This window comes from Aythya ferina, assembly GCF_964211825.1.
Source record: "Aythya ferina genome assembly, contig: HAP1_SCAFFOLD_46, whole genome shotgun sequence".
NCBI lineage: Eukaryota > Metazoa > Chordata > Aves > Anseriformes > Anatidae > Aythya > Aythya ferina.
Genome location: NW_028181457.1, coordinates 53,113 through 71,921, shown reverse-complemented (window position 1 = coordinate 71,921; position 18,809 = coordinate 53,113). Strand labels below are relative to the sequence as shown.

The 18,809-nt window shown below is 45.4% G+C and overlaps 1 protein-coding gene and 1 pseudogene across 2 annotated transcripts; both read right to left on the bottom strand.

The window, feature by feature from the left end:
- Positions 1-6,060: 6,060 nt before the first annotated feature.
- Positions 6,061-8,196, bottom strand: LOC311428349 (zinc finger CCCH domain-containing protein 11A-like). Its single transcript, XM_084539861.1, has 4 exons — positions 8,187-8,196; positions 7,377-7,546; positions 6,901-6,962; positions 6,061-6,356 (listed from the first exon to the last, which is right to left on the bottom strand). Exons 2-4 carry the CDS (start codon positions 7,536-7,538, stop codon positions 6,089-6,091), a joined length of 492 nt encoding a protein of 163 aa, XP_084395987.1. The 5' UTR covers positions 7,539-7,546; positions 8,187-8,196; the 3' UTR covers positions 6,061-6,088.
- A 413-nt stretch (positions 8,197-8,609) lies between these two features.
- Positions 8,610-17,903, bottom strand: LOC311428347 (zinc finger CCCH domain-containing protein 11A-like; annotated as a pseudogene). The gene is made up of 14 exons (XR_014698856.1): positions 17,446-17,903; positions 16,002-16,054; positions 15,440-15,617; positions 15,120-15,239; positions 14,217-14,340; positions 13,584-13,786; positions 12,827-12,946; positions 12,241-12,321; positions 11,836-11,889; positions 11,040-11,102; positions 10,672-10,773; positions 10,403-10,468; positions 9,414-9,883; positions 8,610-8,687 (listed from the first exon to the last, which is right to left on the bottom strand). The product of XR_014698856.1 is annotated as a zinc finger CCCH domain-containing protein 11A-like (transcript).
- Between the last annotated feature and the right edge of the window lie 906 nt (positions 17,904-18,809).

Below are 18,809 nucleotides of genomic sequence, written 5' to 3'. Positions count from 1 at the left end.
GCCTCTGCTGATTTACCTGCTTGTTAAAGCACCCCACAGGCTGCAAGTGCGGTGTGCTAGGTGTCAAGTTATATTTAACGGTGCACACGTAACCATTCATCTTCCCACAGTCGAAGCACAGAACAGCCTCTTGCTAACAGAACTCATCCCTGCTGCTGCAAGAAACCTCAAGGCCTGCAGGAAAACCTCAAGCTAAGAGTTCCAAAGCAAAAGCAGAAAACGCATCATTTGTACTCTTTCTATTTGAGGGAATTCTAGCTGCTAAACGCTGCCTACATCTGAGGGCACGTTCTGAGGCTGCCGGGAAGGACACTCAACACCCACTGACAGCAGGAGTGCAAAGATGCCAGCCAAGAAGGCAAAGGTTAGAGCTGAACGCTGCCTCAGCTTCCTCCAGCAGCCAGCTGGGGGTCACCTTTCACCACGCTCTCTGAGACTCGGAGCCCCGAGTTACCGCAGCCGCCACGTACAGCTGCTCCTTGCTGGCCCAAACTACTTGAAGAGTCTTCAAACTTCAGGGACCTGTTTTATGACAGCCTCAAGATCAAATTCATCTGTTCCTGAAGGCGCTGATCGTCCTGCTGTTTCTGTAGCTGTCAAAGAACAATCCTGAACTGAGGCACTCGTCTGATCAAACAGTGCTTCGGCACAGATTTGTCTTTAGCTTGACACATCAAGGTGAAGAGGAATCGATTCTTGCAAGCAACCTCTCAAGCAGGGATCTAATAAGGTGACCAAACGACAGATCTGTTGTGCAGATCTGAGCACGTCACTCTGCAGGGAATCACTTTCAAGCCTAAGATGTTTCACCCATCTCCCTGCCCCAGAGCGACACAAGGAAAGCTCTTAAGTAATTGCTAACCTCTTCTCAGTGCTCACGAGTCCCAAATCACTAATTTTACAATATATAAACCATGGCAGCTGGCACCTAGTTGGCACACGGTGACACTGCACACGTTGGCAGTGTCGTCAGGAGCTGGAAAGTCAGGGGTGAGGGGGTTAAGGGAAAACCACACATCAGTTTAGCAACTTGGCTCCCGTAGGATACTTCCTACAGCAGGAGTTTTAGCAAAGTCCCTCCCTCAGAGGGACCTGCTGGCTAATTAAAACGGGACTTCTGCTGGAGCAGTCAGAAGGCAGCAGGGTATCAGGAGATATCCAGTGGGCATCACTGTCAGTCTGTGGCAGTTTGGGGTCCAGGTATCAGTGGTTATGTGTGGTTTTCTCTGCTTCACTTTCTCCAAAGCTGTGAAAAAATAGTTCTTTTACAGCACTGTACAGTCACACTTTACGGATGGAACCAGCTGCATCAACTTCCAGTATGACGGTGTTGGAAAAAGGTGCCTTTGGTGGTCAGGAGCACAACAGCTCTGGTGAGGTGTTATTTAAGTGTGTTCTTACATCTGAATTTCCTCATAGCAGTATGGAGCTGAGGGGGTCCAGGTTTCCCAGGTAAGATTGATGGTTTTTCTCCTACCAAGCACCAGCTCAGTATACAAAGCTCTGTTAATAACACCCAAGCATGTAGACGTTAAACTGAAACTGCTTTTAAACCTATTTGTTGTTACGAAAATAGCTTAATACACCATCTTCACAGGGTAAAAATTCACATGGAAGGACAGAAAAACCCAGAAGCGCTTCCTGAGCTTCAGTTTACCAACAGCACCATCGGATTTAGATCCTGGCTGCCAGGCCAGGATGCAGGGCCTGTAAGCATTGCTGCGATGTGCAAGTGCCAAGGCAGGTTTCTGGCCTGCCCTGAATAAAATACCTTTTTTTTTTTTTAATACAAACAGCGTGCCAGGTACGCTGTAATGCCAATGTGCCAGCTCAATAGAGGATGTCAAACAACAGAGGCGTTTATCCTAATTTCTGGCATGAAAACACTTTTAACAGCATTCTTTTCATGAAGAAACCCCTCTCTATCTTCTCCAATGCTCCAGGATCTGCTGCTGCTGCAGCAGCCATGCTGGTACAACCAACATCTTTGCCAAATCTTTTCAATAATTGTGCTTTACCTCGGCAATGTTGAGGTCACTCCTCTTCCTCCTCCAGCTGAGCAAGCAGCTCGCTGGTTCTGCCACACCACAGGTGCGGAAGCGAAAGCTGGGAACACAGGAGTCAAACTCTCAGTGCTCACGAAGCCACCAGGGCAGAGGGCTGACACAGAGGCACCCCGGATCCGCTCTCCCTCCCCGCTGCGAGGCTCGCAGCAGCCCCGACCCGAAGCGCACACAATGCTTCGCATGGTGATGTCACCGCTGATTCTGAGTCCCCACGTGAGGATCTGCTTCACCACTCTCAACGTTGGTGTTGGTTTTTGATTTTTGTTTTTTTTTTTTTTTTCTTTTAAACATTCTCAGCTTATGGGAAACCATCAGGTAAACCACAGATCGCTAGGGAAGAAGGCCCACACGAGGGAAGTCCGTGCTTTTCTTCCAGGCAGTGGCACTTGCTTTAACACGCCGCGTTCGACAAAGCAGCTCTCCCCGTTTTGCTCAGTGGCAACAGGCACGACTGCAACGCACACAGCTGTAGGCAGCACCTGCAGGTCCCAAACCCTTAACCCGTTTTTAGAGAGCACCAATTTTTTAAGTAGTGCTTTTCCCTTAATCCATGACCCCTTCTTTCCTTTATTTCTATCGGGTGGCTCTCCTCCATTTTCCTCCTCAGTGTCTGAGCAGACACTGGGAATCGTTTCCGGAGGAAGGGCACTGCTGAAGCTCCTCCATCTACTCTCTGAGAAAAGAGAGTATGTTAAAGAATACATCTTTCCTTTCTTTTCCCTTTTTTAAATACAATTTCTGAAATCAACGCTGCGGCCTGGCAGCAAATACCTACAGGACTAAAGATGATTCCTCATCCTCACTGTAACGTTGTAGTTAACCTCCAAATGAACCCATCTCCCCAGGAAGCGGCCATTTGAGATGGGAAGGGGCAGAGCAAGAGGAAGCTCTCCTTAGCCTAGCTCTTCCCCCAACACCACCTCGCCACCCAGCACCAAATTCAATTCACCTGCTCCGCATGATCACTCGAACAGGCGTCCGACGCTGGCACACGCCACAGCGGTGGTTCTGACGTGCCTTAAATCACCTCTCCGCAGAATATCTCGGGTCTGTACGCTCAAATAACGCAGTATTTGAGAAATAACGCCCAGAGCTCACACTCTGAGTGCAGCCCAACAGCACCGAAGCACCGGTAGGCTAAACATTCCGAACCTGGCAACAAGGCTGACCCAAGCAACAGCACGGAACCCTTCTGCACCTTCAGCGTGGACATCAGCGTAAGGAAACACAGACCTCCTCGATCCAAATTTTAAGCGAGAAACGCAAAAGGTCACCCAACCGGCTTGTTTTCAGCAAGCTAAAGGAGAAATTAAGGCGACAACCGGGTGCATCCAGAGTTAGTCAGATCCTGAAGGCAGTTCCTTGGGGGAACGGAGGAGCAACGCGCCAGATGAGGGCTGCCTTACAGCGCACCCCTTAGAGGCACTGCTACGGAAGGAAGGCAGAAGGTTGGAACTCGAAAGAACTCGCAAGGTGCCCGTTAAGGGGGAAATCTTTCATTTTTTTCTCAGCAGAACCTCCCCACTTCCCCCCCTCCCCCCAAGAAGGCAGCCTGGGGACTCTTTGCTTCCTTAGGGAGAGGGCAGGGACGGGGCAGGGTGGTGGGACAGATGGCCAGAGGGTCGGATGGACGGACAGACAGCCGGACAGAGGGCCCAGCAAGGCCTGAGGAATGGCTCAGGAGCAGGAGGGAAGGGCAAGGCGAGGGGAAGGGCAGAGAAGTACAAATCTTTTTTTCCTTGTGATAACTTTTCTTGACCAAAAAACACGATTGTGAATGAGGCAAAATGAAAGATGAAACATGGGGACGTGCGGATACTCACGATGATGCAGCCTTCTATCTGCATGTTCACCTGCTCATAGAGCCACACCTGGATCCTCGACCTCTGCAGAACGAAGGAGGAGAGTAAGTCGGGCCACAAACACTGAGCACTTTTGTTCTCTCATGTGTTCAGAAATACCTGCTAGCCACAGCCACGACAGCTCCCAAACGCTCCGAGGAGCAACTCTCAGGGGCAGTTTCAATGAGCAATCTGACATTTGAGCGTTATACCATCGGGTGAATACTACACATTCGGTGAAGAACACGTTTCCAGTCACAAGGGAACACCCCTGCACGCCCGGCTACACGAGGGGGAAACGCTGGGCTCCTTGTGCCCACCAGCACGCCGCACAGCTGTCCATCCCCCACAAACCCGTCCCGGGACACGGCCAGGAGCCGAAAACTCACTGAGGGGAATCCCCAGACCCTCCCCACTCCCCCCACACCTCCCAAATCCCCATCCCCGCCCCCTCCCCGCGGTACTCACGTTCTGCAGATAGCGGAAGATGAGGTTCTGGGGCGCTGCGTTAAGGGCTCAGCACGGGGACGACAGTTCCGGGCTCGGGACAAGGCCCCAAACCCCACAACGAGGCCTCAGGGCCCCGCGACAAGGCCTCAAGGCCCAGGCCGAGCCCCCAGGGCCCCAAATCCGAGACCCCTGAGGTCCAAGCCGCCCCCCACCCACCTCCCCGGCACCCCCCAGCCGCAGGAAGGATACGATGGGCTGCACCATCACCTTCTGCACCTTCTGGTCCTGCTCGCGGTACGCCATGGCTGCCGCCGCCTCGCCGCTCCCGCTGCCAGCACCGCAGGCAGAAGAGGCGAAGGCTGATGGTAGAACAGGGCTTGGGGTGAAGGGAAAGCGAGGGCAGGTGGGTGCAGTCTCTGAGCTCTCCTCCTCCTGATTTTGCTTTTTCTCCCCCATTACTGAGCTGGCAGAAGTCCCCGTGAAGTCCTTTGGCACGATGAAGGCCTGCGTGAGCTCCAGCAGCAGTTTCGTCGGCGGAGGTTTTCCCTGGTGGGGCCGGGGCGTCACAGCACACACACACACACACACACACACACACAGAGACGCGTGGTTTTGTCCAAACATTAAGTATTTACAACAAATTCGACAAGCGCTTTTCCTCTGCCAGCAGCAAATGCCTGAGGGCCCCCACAGCTTCACAAATCATAGCGGGAAGAGCCTACCGTGCCACGAAAAGTTCGGAAAATAATTCAAAATTGATCTGCTAGCGGAAAAAAAACGATGGCTGGTGGCAGGGTACACAATACACCCAAATCTCAGCTTTGTCCTCCGCAGAGTCAGTGCCCACGCCCAAGCGCGATGCTGATGGGACCCGAACTTTTGCTGTAGCAGGCAGCAGAGCCAGCAGCTCAGGGGAGCAAGTTTTAAAACCAAGAGGCACTTAAACAACCTTTCATTGACCCCGTAACTGCGGCAGAGTCCCGACTGCTCGCCCCGGAGTCCTCACACCAGCAAAAAGCACCAACCAAAGCCTGGGGGAACTTTGGTACAGCACAAGAGAAGGGAGTGGGGGTAGCGGAGCCGCATGGCAGAGCTGCTGCTTTTCACCATTTGATCCTCCCTGATAATTGAAAGGAAGGCTGGGTGGGCTGACCCCCACCCCCACTCCTGGCAGCAAGTTTGGTCCACAACACACTGCAATAACGATTCTGCTCCCTCCCACCCCTACAGCTTCATCATCTGACACGGGTACAGTCAAAACAATGGCATACACGAGTAAAAGTCAAGAGTTGACATAGTAACTCCAGGATTTGGCTATCAACTGTCCGAGAAATCAGAACACCGAAGCTTCACAATGTGCCCAACATCGAGTTGTGCCAAGGGCGGAGGAAGGAAGAAGCTTTACGTTTAAGCCTTCAGAGCATCGCTCCATCAGAAGATCGATTTGCAGCCACCATGGCGTGCCAATGGAGATCTTTCTGTGCCAAAAGAAGTGCTTTGTCCTCTCAATATCGAAGGTAAGAGAACGGATGCACAAGACCTTAACTCTGACCAGCAGGGAAATTTAGGACAACTGAGTGCAGATCCTGCCAATTTCTACCACTTTGGACCGTGCTTTAAGTCTCATTGCAAAGCCTCAGTTAGAAAAAGGATCACCTCAGGGTATCCAACAAGAAGAACAGTTTTAATTTTTTTTTTTTTTTTTTTAATTCTACCATAGGACTACGCAGTTCAACTGTCAATCATCTCGGAGAGTTCAAGGAGGAGGTCATCCTCGTCCTTCCCTGGGTCTAAGTCGATTTCGGCTTCCAGTCTGCCTCCTGAGGTTTCCCAAAGTAGCTTCTCAAAATCTTCATCCGCAGATAAGGGCGCGTTCCCTGTGGAACTCAGCCGGTGTGTCCGTGCCTCTTCTAGCTGGGAAGAAGCTGAGGTCGAGGTCTCGAGATCCATCTCCATCTGCTCCTCAAATCTTTCCGGGCTTCCAAGACGCACTTCAGGTCTTGGGAGAGCAAGAAAGAACAATCAGGATATGCCATTTCTTAACGGGAAATCCCTTTCCTGCAAACCGGCTCTTAAAACTGTAGGCAAGCCCTCCTACGCTTCAATCTTACACAGGGATTGTTATCAATCAACCCAGGGCTACATTTAGAGCCCGATGCGTTACCAGGTACATTTTTCAGTCTGGGGGTTTATCTGTGAAGCCAGGGCACCTGGAGTTGAGGTGGCATTCTTGAGGACCAAAAGGCAGAGGACACTACTCATCATCTATCACCTCACGAGGAAGTAGAACTTCACCTCATCCTCGTTCAGGTATTCAGACAACCCAAGAAGTCACCGGAAAGCTGTGCTGACTTGCAGCATTTCAAGAAAGCCTAATTAAGCAATCCTGCTAGCTGCTAGAAAGTGGTTTCAGGTGACTTATTCCTTTGATGGATTTTGGCTTCAATTATCTCAGAACCCTCATTTTTTCCCACATGTGACAGAACTTATGTTTCCCTGGGGATATACACTGATTAAGAAAAAGAACAAGTTGGGGTTGTCACCTGTTTGGGGGATTTTCTTCAAGTCTGATGGCTGGGACGTGCTCCGGCACGTCTGAAACACCCTAGAAAGCAGCAAAACAGTATTTATGACACATGGGTAAAAGATTCCTTAATAGCTTTTTCCTCCACACTGCTTCTCCTCTGGCATTGCGGAGCCGTGGCCAAAATACAAAACCAAGGTGCTCCTGAAGAAAGTTCACATTCACCTGGAGGTTACTCATGATCTTGTGTCTTTTAAGAACATGGCATTAATGGACAAAATCCCCCACACCAGAGAAATCACAGCATCAGAGTACCGGTTAAAGAGTGCCATTCATCTCATAAATACAGAAGGGTTCTACAAGCATCCTGGAGACAGCTACTGGATTTCAAAGGAAACAGAAGGCCTGCAGAACGTTTGAGTTTTCCACCTTTTCAAATAGAGGAGGGTAGAAATTTAACAAGGGATCCATCGCTGCATTAGCCCCTGGCCTTACCATGGCTGCTTTTCTGGCTGGAGGTCCCATCATGTCAGCATCAAAGGCAGTCTGTAGTTCCACAGCTGCTATGGCAGAGGGATAACTCCCAGGTGCCTTACGTTTCAGTGCCTTCTTCTTGGGGAAAGTGACTTTCCCACGCGAAGGCTTCGCAGGTGTCATAAAGTTGGCTAGAGTAAAAGCAAGAGAGAACTGATACAGTCTTGCTCTGCCTCAGGAAAAATCCAGGTTCTCTTAATCATTTCCACAGTCCTTCTACACACTTAAATGCATTTGGCCAGCACAATTACACCGCCATTGCCTGGATTCTCAGGAATCTTTTCCACATAGGAAACTCTGTCTACCAACAATCCATACAAAGGAACAAAGAAACCGAAGAGCTACAGTAAATAATAATCCAGGACAAGGGAAACCTCAGACACATAGCAATCCTAAGTGCAAGCTAGGTTCACAAATATAGACGGCTTTTATATTTAAAGTCCTGCTCCCGCTAGGAAAGGAAAAAGCAGCAGTTATAGTAGGACAAGAGTGTATGCAACTGTTGTACCAGCTTCCTCTCCCTTGCAGTGATGTCCCACAGTTAAGTTGTTCTCCAAAGTCCACATTTGTAGTGTCATTTTCTAGTCTCCCGTTCCCTACCTAACATCTGGCTGGCAGGAAAAGAAACAAACTAAGAAAAAGAAAGTACACCCTTCGCTTCGTAGCATTGCGTGGCCAAATGCACCCAGCCAGAGTTACAGCATGAGAATTGTCATCTTCTGTCTGTATTTCAGAAGACAACCTAAGTAACTCTTAACCTTCAACACTTACTTTTAGCTTCCTGGCCCTGAAATTCAGCTGCCACTTTCCCTGCTGGTTCAGTATTAAAGAAGCCAGCAGTAGATTTGACAGCAGCTTCCTCCTGCCGAAGCTTCTCTTGTTGTTCTCTCTGTTGCCACTTCTCCCACCGTCTCTCTTCAAAGCTCTTCTCTGGACATTTACGAGTTCCACTCTGCTGAGTGGGCTAGAAGGAAAGAAAAGTAGTGCATGAATAGGACAAAAAAAATAAATAAAATCCGTGGAGATTTCGTTAAGAAAATCTGATCAGCAATCCCTCCAAAATGGTCTTGATGTGGAACAGCATATTAATCTCGTTCAGGTTACTGTTGGGTTTTTTTTGTTTGTTTTTGTTTTTTTTTTTTTTCCATAAAATTCTGCCTGTAACAAGAGCCATGCTTTACTACGGACACAGTCTCACATATCTGCAATATCCACTATGGCAAGCTTCTTTAAACAGATAGGGTGTTCTGCTGTACATCTATTTATCACATTCTTTTTAAGCAGCAGAAAGTCATACAAGTTCCCCTATACAGTATCCACTGACAGATTGATTTCCTTGAACACAGAACTCTGGCCTTCTGTATTAAATCCTTCATGTCTGACAGATCAAGTCAGTAAGAACAAAAAGAATTCCCTCCACGTTAACTGTGTAGATTTCAGCTGGTGCTAACAGGGTTTCTTTGTTGCTGTGGTATAGACAGACTGATTCCAAGTTTGAGGATTACAGAGCTGTCTGGAAATGCTGCTGGCGATAGGATTTAGACTGCACTGCAGCTCCTACCAGCTGCTGAAGGGTAAGAACACACTCAAGAGGGTGGCACACGGTGAGTAACAAAACTTGTCAGAATTATCAGAAATTGTACGAATGGATGTGTGTCTTCACAGAGGACTCACCTGTACATCAGGTCCAGAGGAAAGTTTAGGAAAAGGCCGGTTCAATTCCACTGCCTTCTTTTCTTCTTTTTCAGGTGCTTTAAAAAAAGACAAAAAAAAGTGTTGTCAACGGCAGAAATAAAGAAAGCTGGGTACTTGTTTCCTTTGTGCATTTATTTCCTTGTGTCCCATGAGAGAGAGAGAGAGAAAGGCTACAATGTGCAAGCCATTCAGCATTTATCCATGAAGCAGATCCTGAGCAAACTGAACTTGCTCAATATGGGAAGCACCTCACTGGGGCAGGCATTAAAGCATCTTATTACCTGTTAGTTTTGTGCTCCATACAGATTTCTGCTCTGCTGGGGCAGGTCCGGGTTGTGCTGAGGGAGCTGGCACATCTCCTTCACTCTGCTGCATCCGCAGAGCTTTCTCACGCTTTATTTCTTCCAAGGTTTTAACACGCACTTCTCCTTCCGGCTTGACTTTTCCTGCCGGCTCCTTCGCCTGCCCTTTGCTGGGCCCGGACAGAGCGAGCTGCTTCTTGGACTCACCCTGAATTTTGCTCTTGCTATGGCATTCTCCTGCTTTTTTCTTCTCTTCTACCAAGCGATTATTCTTTTTTTCGGACAAGGCTTCAGAGAAAGTTTGGATGCGACCTGCACGAGCAGCTCTTGCCCCTGCGCTGGAATCTTCAGTTTTACCATGCCCTTCAGCCTGGGCTTTGGCTTGAGTTTCGCGTCTCTGAAGAGCTTTCTCGTGACGGATTTCCTCCAGTGTTTTCACATGGATCTCTCCCATCGGCTTAGCAGCCTTCCCTGTCATCATCAAGAAATGAGGAGAAGCACCAACATCTAAAGAGAGTCCAGCAATATTTTAAGTCTCCAAAATTTGTCAGAGCACTAAGGAAAACTCATCTTGAGCGTTCCCAATAATGCATCTTAGAACAATATCCTTAGGACAACATTCTCCTCTTCCTCTGAGCCACTTGTATTTTGAAGACCAGCCCTATCCAGAGAGAACTGCTACACAGAAATGCTGCTTTACTTTATTACTTTTTCAGACTGCATTTCAAATTCCTGCTCCTGGCAGTGGTTCTATTCTAATTGTACGTAACGGTTCACAGAAGCAGCTAAAAACCTTGACAAGGCACAAGTAGAAAATAAACACACACCTAGAGCCAGAGTTCTGATAGTGGCTGTCAGAAGAGCTTCAGCACTCAAGCAAGAGGCGTCAGTTCTTTGTTTTCGTTTAAATTAGTTTGTAGGGATGTATGAAAGCAGTCCAAGTTCGTGGAAAGGAAGGAGGAGAAAGCACATTTAATATCTAGCTGTTACCTCTCTCAGTACTGGTCTGCTTAGGAGGTAATCCCAGCCTGTCCTTCAGAGACTTGGGAACTCGAACTGCAAAACAGAAAAAGAACGAATTAGGGAGGCTGCATAATGTCAACTTCAGGTTCACATTTCAAAACAAGACAGGAAAGGTGACTTTGAATCCCAGTGATTACGACCTCAGCCAACATGCAAAAAGAAACATCACTGGAAAAGGACAAACAGAAAGACTAAATACGAAACCCAGGAATCCAATCCAGATGCCCGTTTAGTACCTGTCTCTCTCTTGGGTGCTTTGTCAGCATTTCCCGGAGCCTCTACCTTCTTCCCCAGCCTTTCAGCAAGGCTGCGCTTCACTGGAAGGCTGCTTACATCATCTTCAGAGAAAACAAGGAATATTGTAAGAACTTTTCTTTGCAGGAAGGTTTGAGAACAGTCAACAATAAGCTTCTCTTTTTCAAGCATATTTTCATAGAATTGCCTTTCAGCTGCTAAATGATTTATTTATTTATTTATTTGCCATTTCTGCCGTCAACACAGATCTCCACTGCAATGTATTTTCCTTTCATACACCACAAATAATCTTTAATGCAGTCATATATAGAAGGCAGCACCTACGTAACAGCTCGTAAAAAGTTCTTACCCGCGGAGGCTTTCCGTTTTCCTTGTCTATCAGCAAGATCTACTCGAACCACAGGTTCCTCCCCTAAAACAAAAGGGAATTTTTTTTTTCTATTTCACAGAAACCAGTAGCCAACAGAAATAGTATCCTGTTAGCCCATGTCCAAAAAACCCCAGTCAGACACTCTTTTGACAGCTAAACCACATAAACTCATATTTTAACTATAATTAACATGGAAAAAAAATATTAATAGTCTCAGTGCTTGCTTCAAATTCCAGCTGAGATAGTAGAGAGTGAATCTGAGTCTGCTTGACACCTATACTTTGTGCAGAACAAAGCTGCATAAGCAAGCAAAATATTCTTAGGTACAAATGCTGAGAAATATTCCTTTCTAAGGTGAATGTCTACGAGTAAAAGTACTTCCACACTTTTTTCCCTTTAAAAGGCATTTGCACAGCTCTAAACAATTTATATACAAACTCCTGTCATACTGCGTCCACACCTGCCACTGTACGCCTCTTTAATGCTTCAGAAATTGCTTCTTATATAGCACTGGCTTCTACAGCTCTTTCTTCTCGTTACTCTTCTGTTTTTCAGTTACCCCCCTATTTGCATACTGACACTTTTTTTTTTCTCTCCTGCCACTGCACTTAACCTGAGCACCAAATCTTTCCAGTACAACCAGGGACTTTAAGCATAAAAGCACGTTTTGAACAGAAGGCAGCACCAGAAGGCTAACATGGGTGAATTGTTTTAATTATTGCTTAACCCTCCAGTTTAGGAGTAATGAAATCAAAACAAAAGCATTCATTATTACCTTTCTTGGAAGACACTGTCACAGTTCTCACCACTGTCCGGACATTTTCCTCTTCTGGAGCAGGAAAAATCATAGAATCAACGGGACAAAGAGAAGATCTTGAAGAACCTTCTGTTCAGAGCAACCAAAACGTAAGGAAGTTTACCCAACATAAAAAACTATCACAAAGAACAAAAAACTTTAAATGATTTGTTACTGTCAAAAATACAGCAAGCAGAGCATGTAAAGAAGAGAGGTGACTAATTTGCCTCTGGTTGCCCTTTGAACTCCCATTTAGAATACCAGCTGGCTGAGAATCAGGTTGCTTTATGCCCCCAGCTAAAAATGGAAGTCTGTCCCTCAAGCAGCTCCCAGTCACCATCACCTGCCGTGAACAGGATAAGAAAGTAGGGAATATTAACTCACCACCGTGTCTCTTATTTTTTTCCTTCATCTTCTGCCATTTGATTTCCTCAAGTGTTTTTATTCCAAAATTCAGATTGCCCTCTGAAAACAGGAAACAGTTCATGAGACAGGCTTAGAGGCACTCACTGAGGACCACAGGTCCTCAGGCTTCTTAGCGCTCAGGAACTTTCTGAAGTATTTCGAATAAAGCCTGTCAACACTCCTCACAAGTGAAAGAGCCATAGAACCAATGGCATTTTGCCCCTCCTTTCATCCTTCAGGGTTCAAAATGTAGTTTTAATTTTAATCCATTTACACGATATTAGATCCCTCTATCGTTAGATATGGCTTATCAACAGTGGTTGCAAGGCTGCACGTGCAGCCATTTAAACTCCATGCTGTGGCCCTGTTTTGTTCTCCAAAAGTAAAGAAAAGGAGTTCACCTTTCTGACCCAATGGGCACATGATGGTATTAATGGCAGAAATGAGATCATGGAAATAACCGACTCCATTCAGCACCCCTACATTTTGTTGTGTTTTTACACCACGCTGCTTTTGACTTAACTGTCAAGTTCTTCTGATTTATCCTACTAAGGTGCTGGCATACCTTGTTTAGTAGTAGTAGAACTGCCTTTCCGAGTGGAAATCACCCGTAATCCATTTTTGCCTTCCGCAGCTGGATGCTGGACGGGAGTTTTAGTTTCTTCTCCTTCCTCAGAAAGTTGGTCTGAAGGGGAAAAATCGATTCAGTTATGCATAGACCAGGTTGGTCATGATTACGTAGCTCATGCAGTGACACTTCAGCCCATGGTTCATATAAAAAACTTTGTTGCTGTTTTGTTTTGTTTGTTTGTTTGTTTGTTTGTTTGTTTGTTTTTAAACAGCTACACTGACCTGATGAACTCCTAAGTAGAATACACTAGGACAAAACATCTAGGACTCTAGATTCTCTCTGCAGCTTTAACTACTACACAACACATTGCTCTTCAGACAGAAAAAAGAAATTTCCTTCCTAGTTTCACATAGAACTTTACACAAAAGACCAGCTAAAGCCAGGAGTGGTTCTAAGCTTTCCTCCAACGTTTCAGCTTCTGTCCACTGACTGCCAGACAAAGCCACCAGTGACCTGGCCAGACTGCCTGCCCTATCGCTAGTCAGACCTCAGGTCATCTGTGATTTATACATTCATTTACAGCACAGATTCCTTCCAAGAACCAAAGATTTAACACATTCATTTACAGCACAAATTCCTTCAAGAACCAAAGATTTAACACATTCATTTACAGCACAAATTCCTTCAAGAACCAAAGATTTACACAATCATTTACAGCACAAATTCCTTCCAAGAACCAAAACATGCTCACCATCATCATCTTCATCATCATCTGCAGCATTGATTACAACTGGAGGGTGTGTAGGGCTTGGGACATTTTCAGAGTTTTCCACTTTCATCACCCCCTTAGCTGTGGAGAGGGATTTGACTGGACAGAAAGTTTGTTTTGCTGCAGTGACATCTGAGCCACTTTCAGATCATCGTCCGCGCACTCAGGCGGACTTGGCAGTGTAGCTAGAGGAAGACGAGGATCATCGGTAATATGGCAGTTTAAAACTTTGACCACAATGCAAAGAGATGGTAGCAAAGGCAGATAACCCACACAGACAACGAATTCAGCATCTCCTTTTGCCCATCCCATCACTGCTTACACCGTGAACAATGATTTCCCTTCCAACAACATCACATCTCCCTACCACCCAGCAAAAGAGGAAACAACAGGAAGCAAACTGCAAGGCAAACATCACACAAAGCAAAGAGAAGCTGAGCACGAAAGCAGAAAACAAACACCAGCAGTACACTCGGTGCAGTACACCTATGACTGCAGACCTTTTCCTGCCCTCACAAATGAACAGTTACCTGACGCCCCCTACAGGATTGGCACCCACTAAGTACTACTCAAAATTAATTCTTCAGCGCTTAAAGAAAAAGGACCTAAACTCACTCTTGCTTGGTGGTAAGAATTGTCCATCGATGTAACGTCCCTTTGCATGATGAAAAGCACAGTTGGCTTTCTGACAGCCTCCCGGCTGGTTCTCCCAGTAGCAAGGAATCTCACTGCGCTTTTTCTGAAGACAGAAAGAAAGAAAAGCTCGTGATAACATGCACCTGAGGCTTGCAAAGAGATGCACAGCTCCAGATCGTGACAGCTGTCACAACACAGTGCTGAAACATCATTCCAAAGGTCAGTTTCTCAGTTAAGTGTAGTATTTCTGGGCATATTCACAAAGTTTGCATAAGCTGTAACCACTATGCACATTTAGTTTGGTCATCACTCAGTTTGAGAAGACAGGCACTCTCAGACATCAGTTGAGGGTGGCTTAAACTAATACACCTAGGATTATACTAGGATTATTCAGAGGGAAAAAGAACATCTGAAATTGCCTAGGCTAACCCTGTCTAGAACTACTTCTTGGACACTTAGTTCTGCTGCACCTTTAACTTTCCCCACTTCCTACCCCAGGCAGCTACAACAGCGTTATCTGAAGGACTGTGGGTCAGAAGACACCTGATAGTTCATTATCAAGCCTGCTCCCATGAGGATAGAACAGCCTGTTTATTACCCCCCTGCTCCAGCAGGTTTTAGCAGTCTATTTAACAGCTATTCTGCATCTCTTGAGAAAACTGTCAGCATCTAATAAAAAAAAATAAACAAATATCTTGCTAAGACATACCTAAGGCATTGATTTTATTTCCCTCTGCTTCCTCCCACCCCCCCTCTTGGTAACAGAAACCAGTATGATTTTGAAGCAAACAAATCTATCCTGCAAAAGCACAATCAGTACACCTACGGCACTGAAAAATGCTTTTGTGGATTTATTTTGAGAACACATTGTTAGGCACTCACGTCAATTTCCATGTGTCTGAATCGGCAGACATTCCTGAAACAACGACCCTTCTGCCACAGCTTGCAGACCGTCTCATTGCCCAGAGCAGCTTCGCAGTGGCGGTAGGCACATTTGTCTCCCTGGAACCAAAAGGAAACCAACAAGGAAAATAGAGTACAGCCTCAAAAATGGCCATGCTGCTGCCTAATGGTGCTACAACTGAATTCACAATCTATCTGGTTCTCAAGTTAACCAAAGACCAGTGTGCTTCCTCCTCCTAATCTACTCCTTCCTGAAAAAAAGGGGGAAAAAAAGCAAAGCAAAGGAAAGCCAGCCATACCTTGGTACAGGTAGAATAGAAATAGAAGTAGCAATCGTCTCCTTGTTTAGACATGCCGACGAGTTCTGCTAACAAGCTCGGGTTCTCTCCACAGGGACTTCCTCTGCTCTTGGAGAGAGCTGTCTTCACCCTTGCTTGGGCTGAAAGTCTTCTACTGGCTTGTGATCAGTGAAATCTTCTTTTTAAAAGTAACCCGAAAGAAAGTAACAAGTGAAAAATAATGAGGAACCAACATTTTTCCAGCTTTCTTCAGTTAATCAAATCAAGTTATCAGTCTCTCAAAGAGAGCAAAGCCTTGAAATCAGCTGTTACATGAACTAACTAAATATTAAAGTTCTGTAAAGCTGCCAGGAGCTTTGTCAGCAAGCGTTCTCTTCCACATCCTCAATAATATGACTTGGAGCACATCTGGAAGCCTGAAAACGGAGTCACTCCTTAAAAAAACACCTGATGATACATGCGAGTCAATAATCAACTATGGCTACAAATAACTTCTCTAGAACACAGTTAGGACGCATTAAACAGCACGTTCCAGGCCCTGTGGGTCTTCGATTTCACCTACCTGGACAACCTCAGCAAAGTTATCGATCTTCAAAGGCTTCCAGTTAACTGCTCCTGTAGGCCGAACCAAGACTGAATCCGTGAATTAATAATAAAGGGGTAGGAAGAATTTTCCTCCTCACTTTGCCAAGGGAACCTCTCATCCACAATTCAAACATAGGATGCGCTTTTAAACAGCTTATAACTAAGAGAGGAAGCAAGTCCATTTGAATGCTCTCTCAGACTGGATGCAGCCAGGGTTAGTTAGCTCTTCAAAAAAATAAAAACCAAAAAGCAAAACAAAACAAAAACAAAAAAAAAACAGCGCATTTAGAGATGAACTCGTGATTCAAAGTGGCTGCAAAAATGAGGCTCCATCTTCCACAGCCGGGCAATTTAACTTTTTTTTTTTTTTTTTTAATTTAAAATTCAGCATGTTTCCAATCTCTGGTCTTCAAGATTTCTTCACCTATTAAGAAAACACAAAAACCTTTCCCCGTCTTTATTGCCTGTACAGCAAAAAACATACCAGTGCATCTAAAGCCACAGATGTGCATACGCATACACACATCTGTGTTTATACACACACGAGGAGGGAGTGAGAGAAAGTTAGCGAGAGCGACAGTGAAAATCAGAATTTTTGCCTTTTCGACACAGAGAGCGCGTAAAAATTCTCTCATTTTGAGGGAACTAGAAAAAAATGGAGGCTCTACAAAAGATTTTGATGAGTATGCCTTCGAGGCCGATGCTTTGTAACATGAGGGATCTGGGGGCCAGCACACAAATATGCATACGGATGTACATGCATACAGGATAAACATATCTATACACACAAGCGTGCACAGTAGATGTTGTATGATCTCCATATCGAGAACAACTCGTAGCCCTGATCAGACACGTAGAGTTGCAATCAATTAACAGCAGCAAGACAGCAGATCAAGGGTACAGCAAGCTTTGAGAGGCAGGGGAATGCTCACTTTGCCAGTGGCACGGCTGCATGATACCAAGGATTTTGAATTACTTTGATTTTTTGGAAGCAATTTGGTTTTTCTTTCTGCGCTGTAGCAAATACCACAGGTTTGCCATCACGTGCTGTTCCCTAATCCATATATCCATCATCATCCATTGCTGCAGGATCATGAAAGGTTAGAGAAGACGACTTAGGTCCAATTTAACAGCCAATGAGTTTTCGATGAGCAGAGCTGCAACAGATTTTATTTCGCCACAAGCATTTTTTTTTCTTTTTTTCTGATATGAAGTCAGAAATTTTGATTTATTTTTTTTTAAAGACACTAAATGTCACAAAACCTGCAACCAGACCAGATAAAGTTCAATTCAGAGTGATTCTGAATCCTTTCATTAAAACGCTGCACATTTCTGTGCAAATTATTTCTGACTCTTCTGGACAAAAGTGGATGAAATAGTTCTTACAAATTAATAATAAAAGGTTGGAAGCTTTTACTCACACAAACACTAGTGAATTTTCCAGGAAATATTGTTTTGGCAGGGAATTTTCCCAAATCTAAAATAAAGAGAGGAAAAGTTGGGTTCTCATATTAGTTACTGCTTTTGACTGCTGGACAAAGGGAATAAAAACAGTAGTTAAGTGCAAGGTTTCCTTCTCTTCTTTAGTATGGATAGGAATCGTCACTTCGGACCTTTAGCACCTTCAGAAACACACCCAGTGCCATGCAGGTTCCTCTGCAGCTACTTCTAACAATTACTGGTGCTCCTTAGCATGGAAGTTTGACTCAAAACACTCTCCAGATTTAGCTCTTTTGACTGCCCAAGGAGCTCATCATTTTGCTTGTTGCCTTCCATTTTCCTGAACAGACCGGGAACGCTGTTCAGAATCTGAATGGATCTGGTCTAAGGAATGGGAAGAAAGCAAAACCAACGATACCTTGCAGTATTCCAAATTCCAAAAAAGCAGTCTCATTTTAAAAAGGACCTCAAAAGCTTTTTTTGTTTTTTAAACTGACATCTGCTAACAGAGCAATCCAAGCACTAAACCAACTGAAGTTGCCCCTGAAAGCCTGAATAAAAATGAGTAACTCTGGTGCACTCAGCAGGTCTGTAATAGAAGTTGGTAAGGGTTTTAGATTTCTTTTTTTTGCTCCAGGGTGCTGGTAAAATTTTTGCATTAAGAGATTTTGAACCTTTTGTACCAAAGAATTAGAGATGCGCTACAGTGCCAGTAGCTGGGGGTCTGGAAATACACACCAACAAGTGTCATAAGCTTTGCCTTTGCTGAAGGAAGATGAATAGTACAAAGAAAATCTGTCTAGTTTGTTTTACAGGCTTGTCTTTCTCAGTACGGAACAAACTGACCTCCCTGGTCGAACTTTGCAGTGCCTATTCTGCCTTTGTCCTGCAGAGAAGAGCAAGAAAGGAACAAATCTATTTTTGCACCCCAAAAACGCATTAGAGGAGGATTATCACACCCACCTAAGGGTACTGCCTTGTTTGTTTATAAAGCACAAAGCATTTCTCTTGGACAGTCTCTCTTGCTGGCCTCTTTTGTGCCTTCCATTTATAATAAAGATATTAAGATGCTTACCCCTTGCTTGTTTTGTTTGTTTGTTTGTTTGTTTGTTTGTTTAAAGAACAGTGGAAGTGGAGAGTCGGATGACAAGCAAGAACAAACACTAGAAACTCCTTGTTCTGCCCCTGCTTTTTAATCACCCAGCATCACCCCGGCTGCAAAACAGCCTCTGCTGATTTACCTGCTTGTTAAAGCACCCCACAGGCTGCAAGTGCGGTGTGCTAGGTGTCAAGTTATATTTAACGGTGCACACGTAACCATTCATCTTCCTACAGTCGAAGCACA

Excerpts from the sequence above, each read along its gene's own strand:
- LOC311428349 (XM_084539861.1), bottom strand. The coding sequence starts at position 7,538 with ATGACACCTGCGAAGCCTTCGCGTGGGAAAGTCACTTTCCCCAAGAAG. Across the intron at positions 6,963-7,376 it reads CAGCCAGAAAAGCAGCCATG|GGTGTTTCAGACGTGCCGGA; the intron begins GTAAGGCCAGGG and ends GCTGCTTTCTAG. Across the intron at positions 6,357-6,900 it reads GAAGAAAATCCCCCAAACAG|ACCTGAAGTGCGTCTTGGAA; the intron begins GTGACAACCCCA and ends TGCTCTCCCAAG.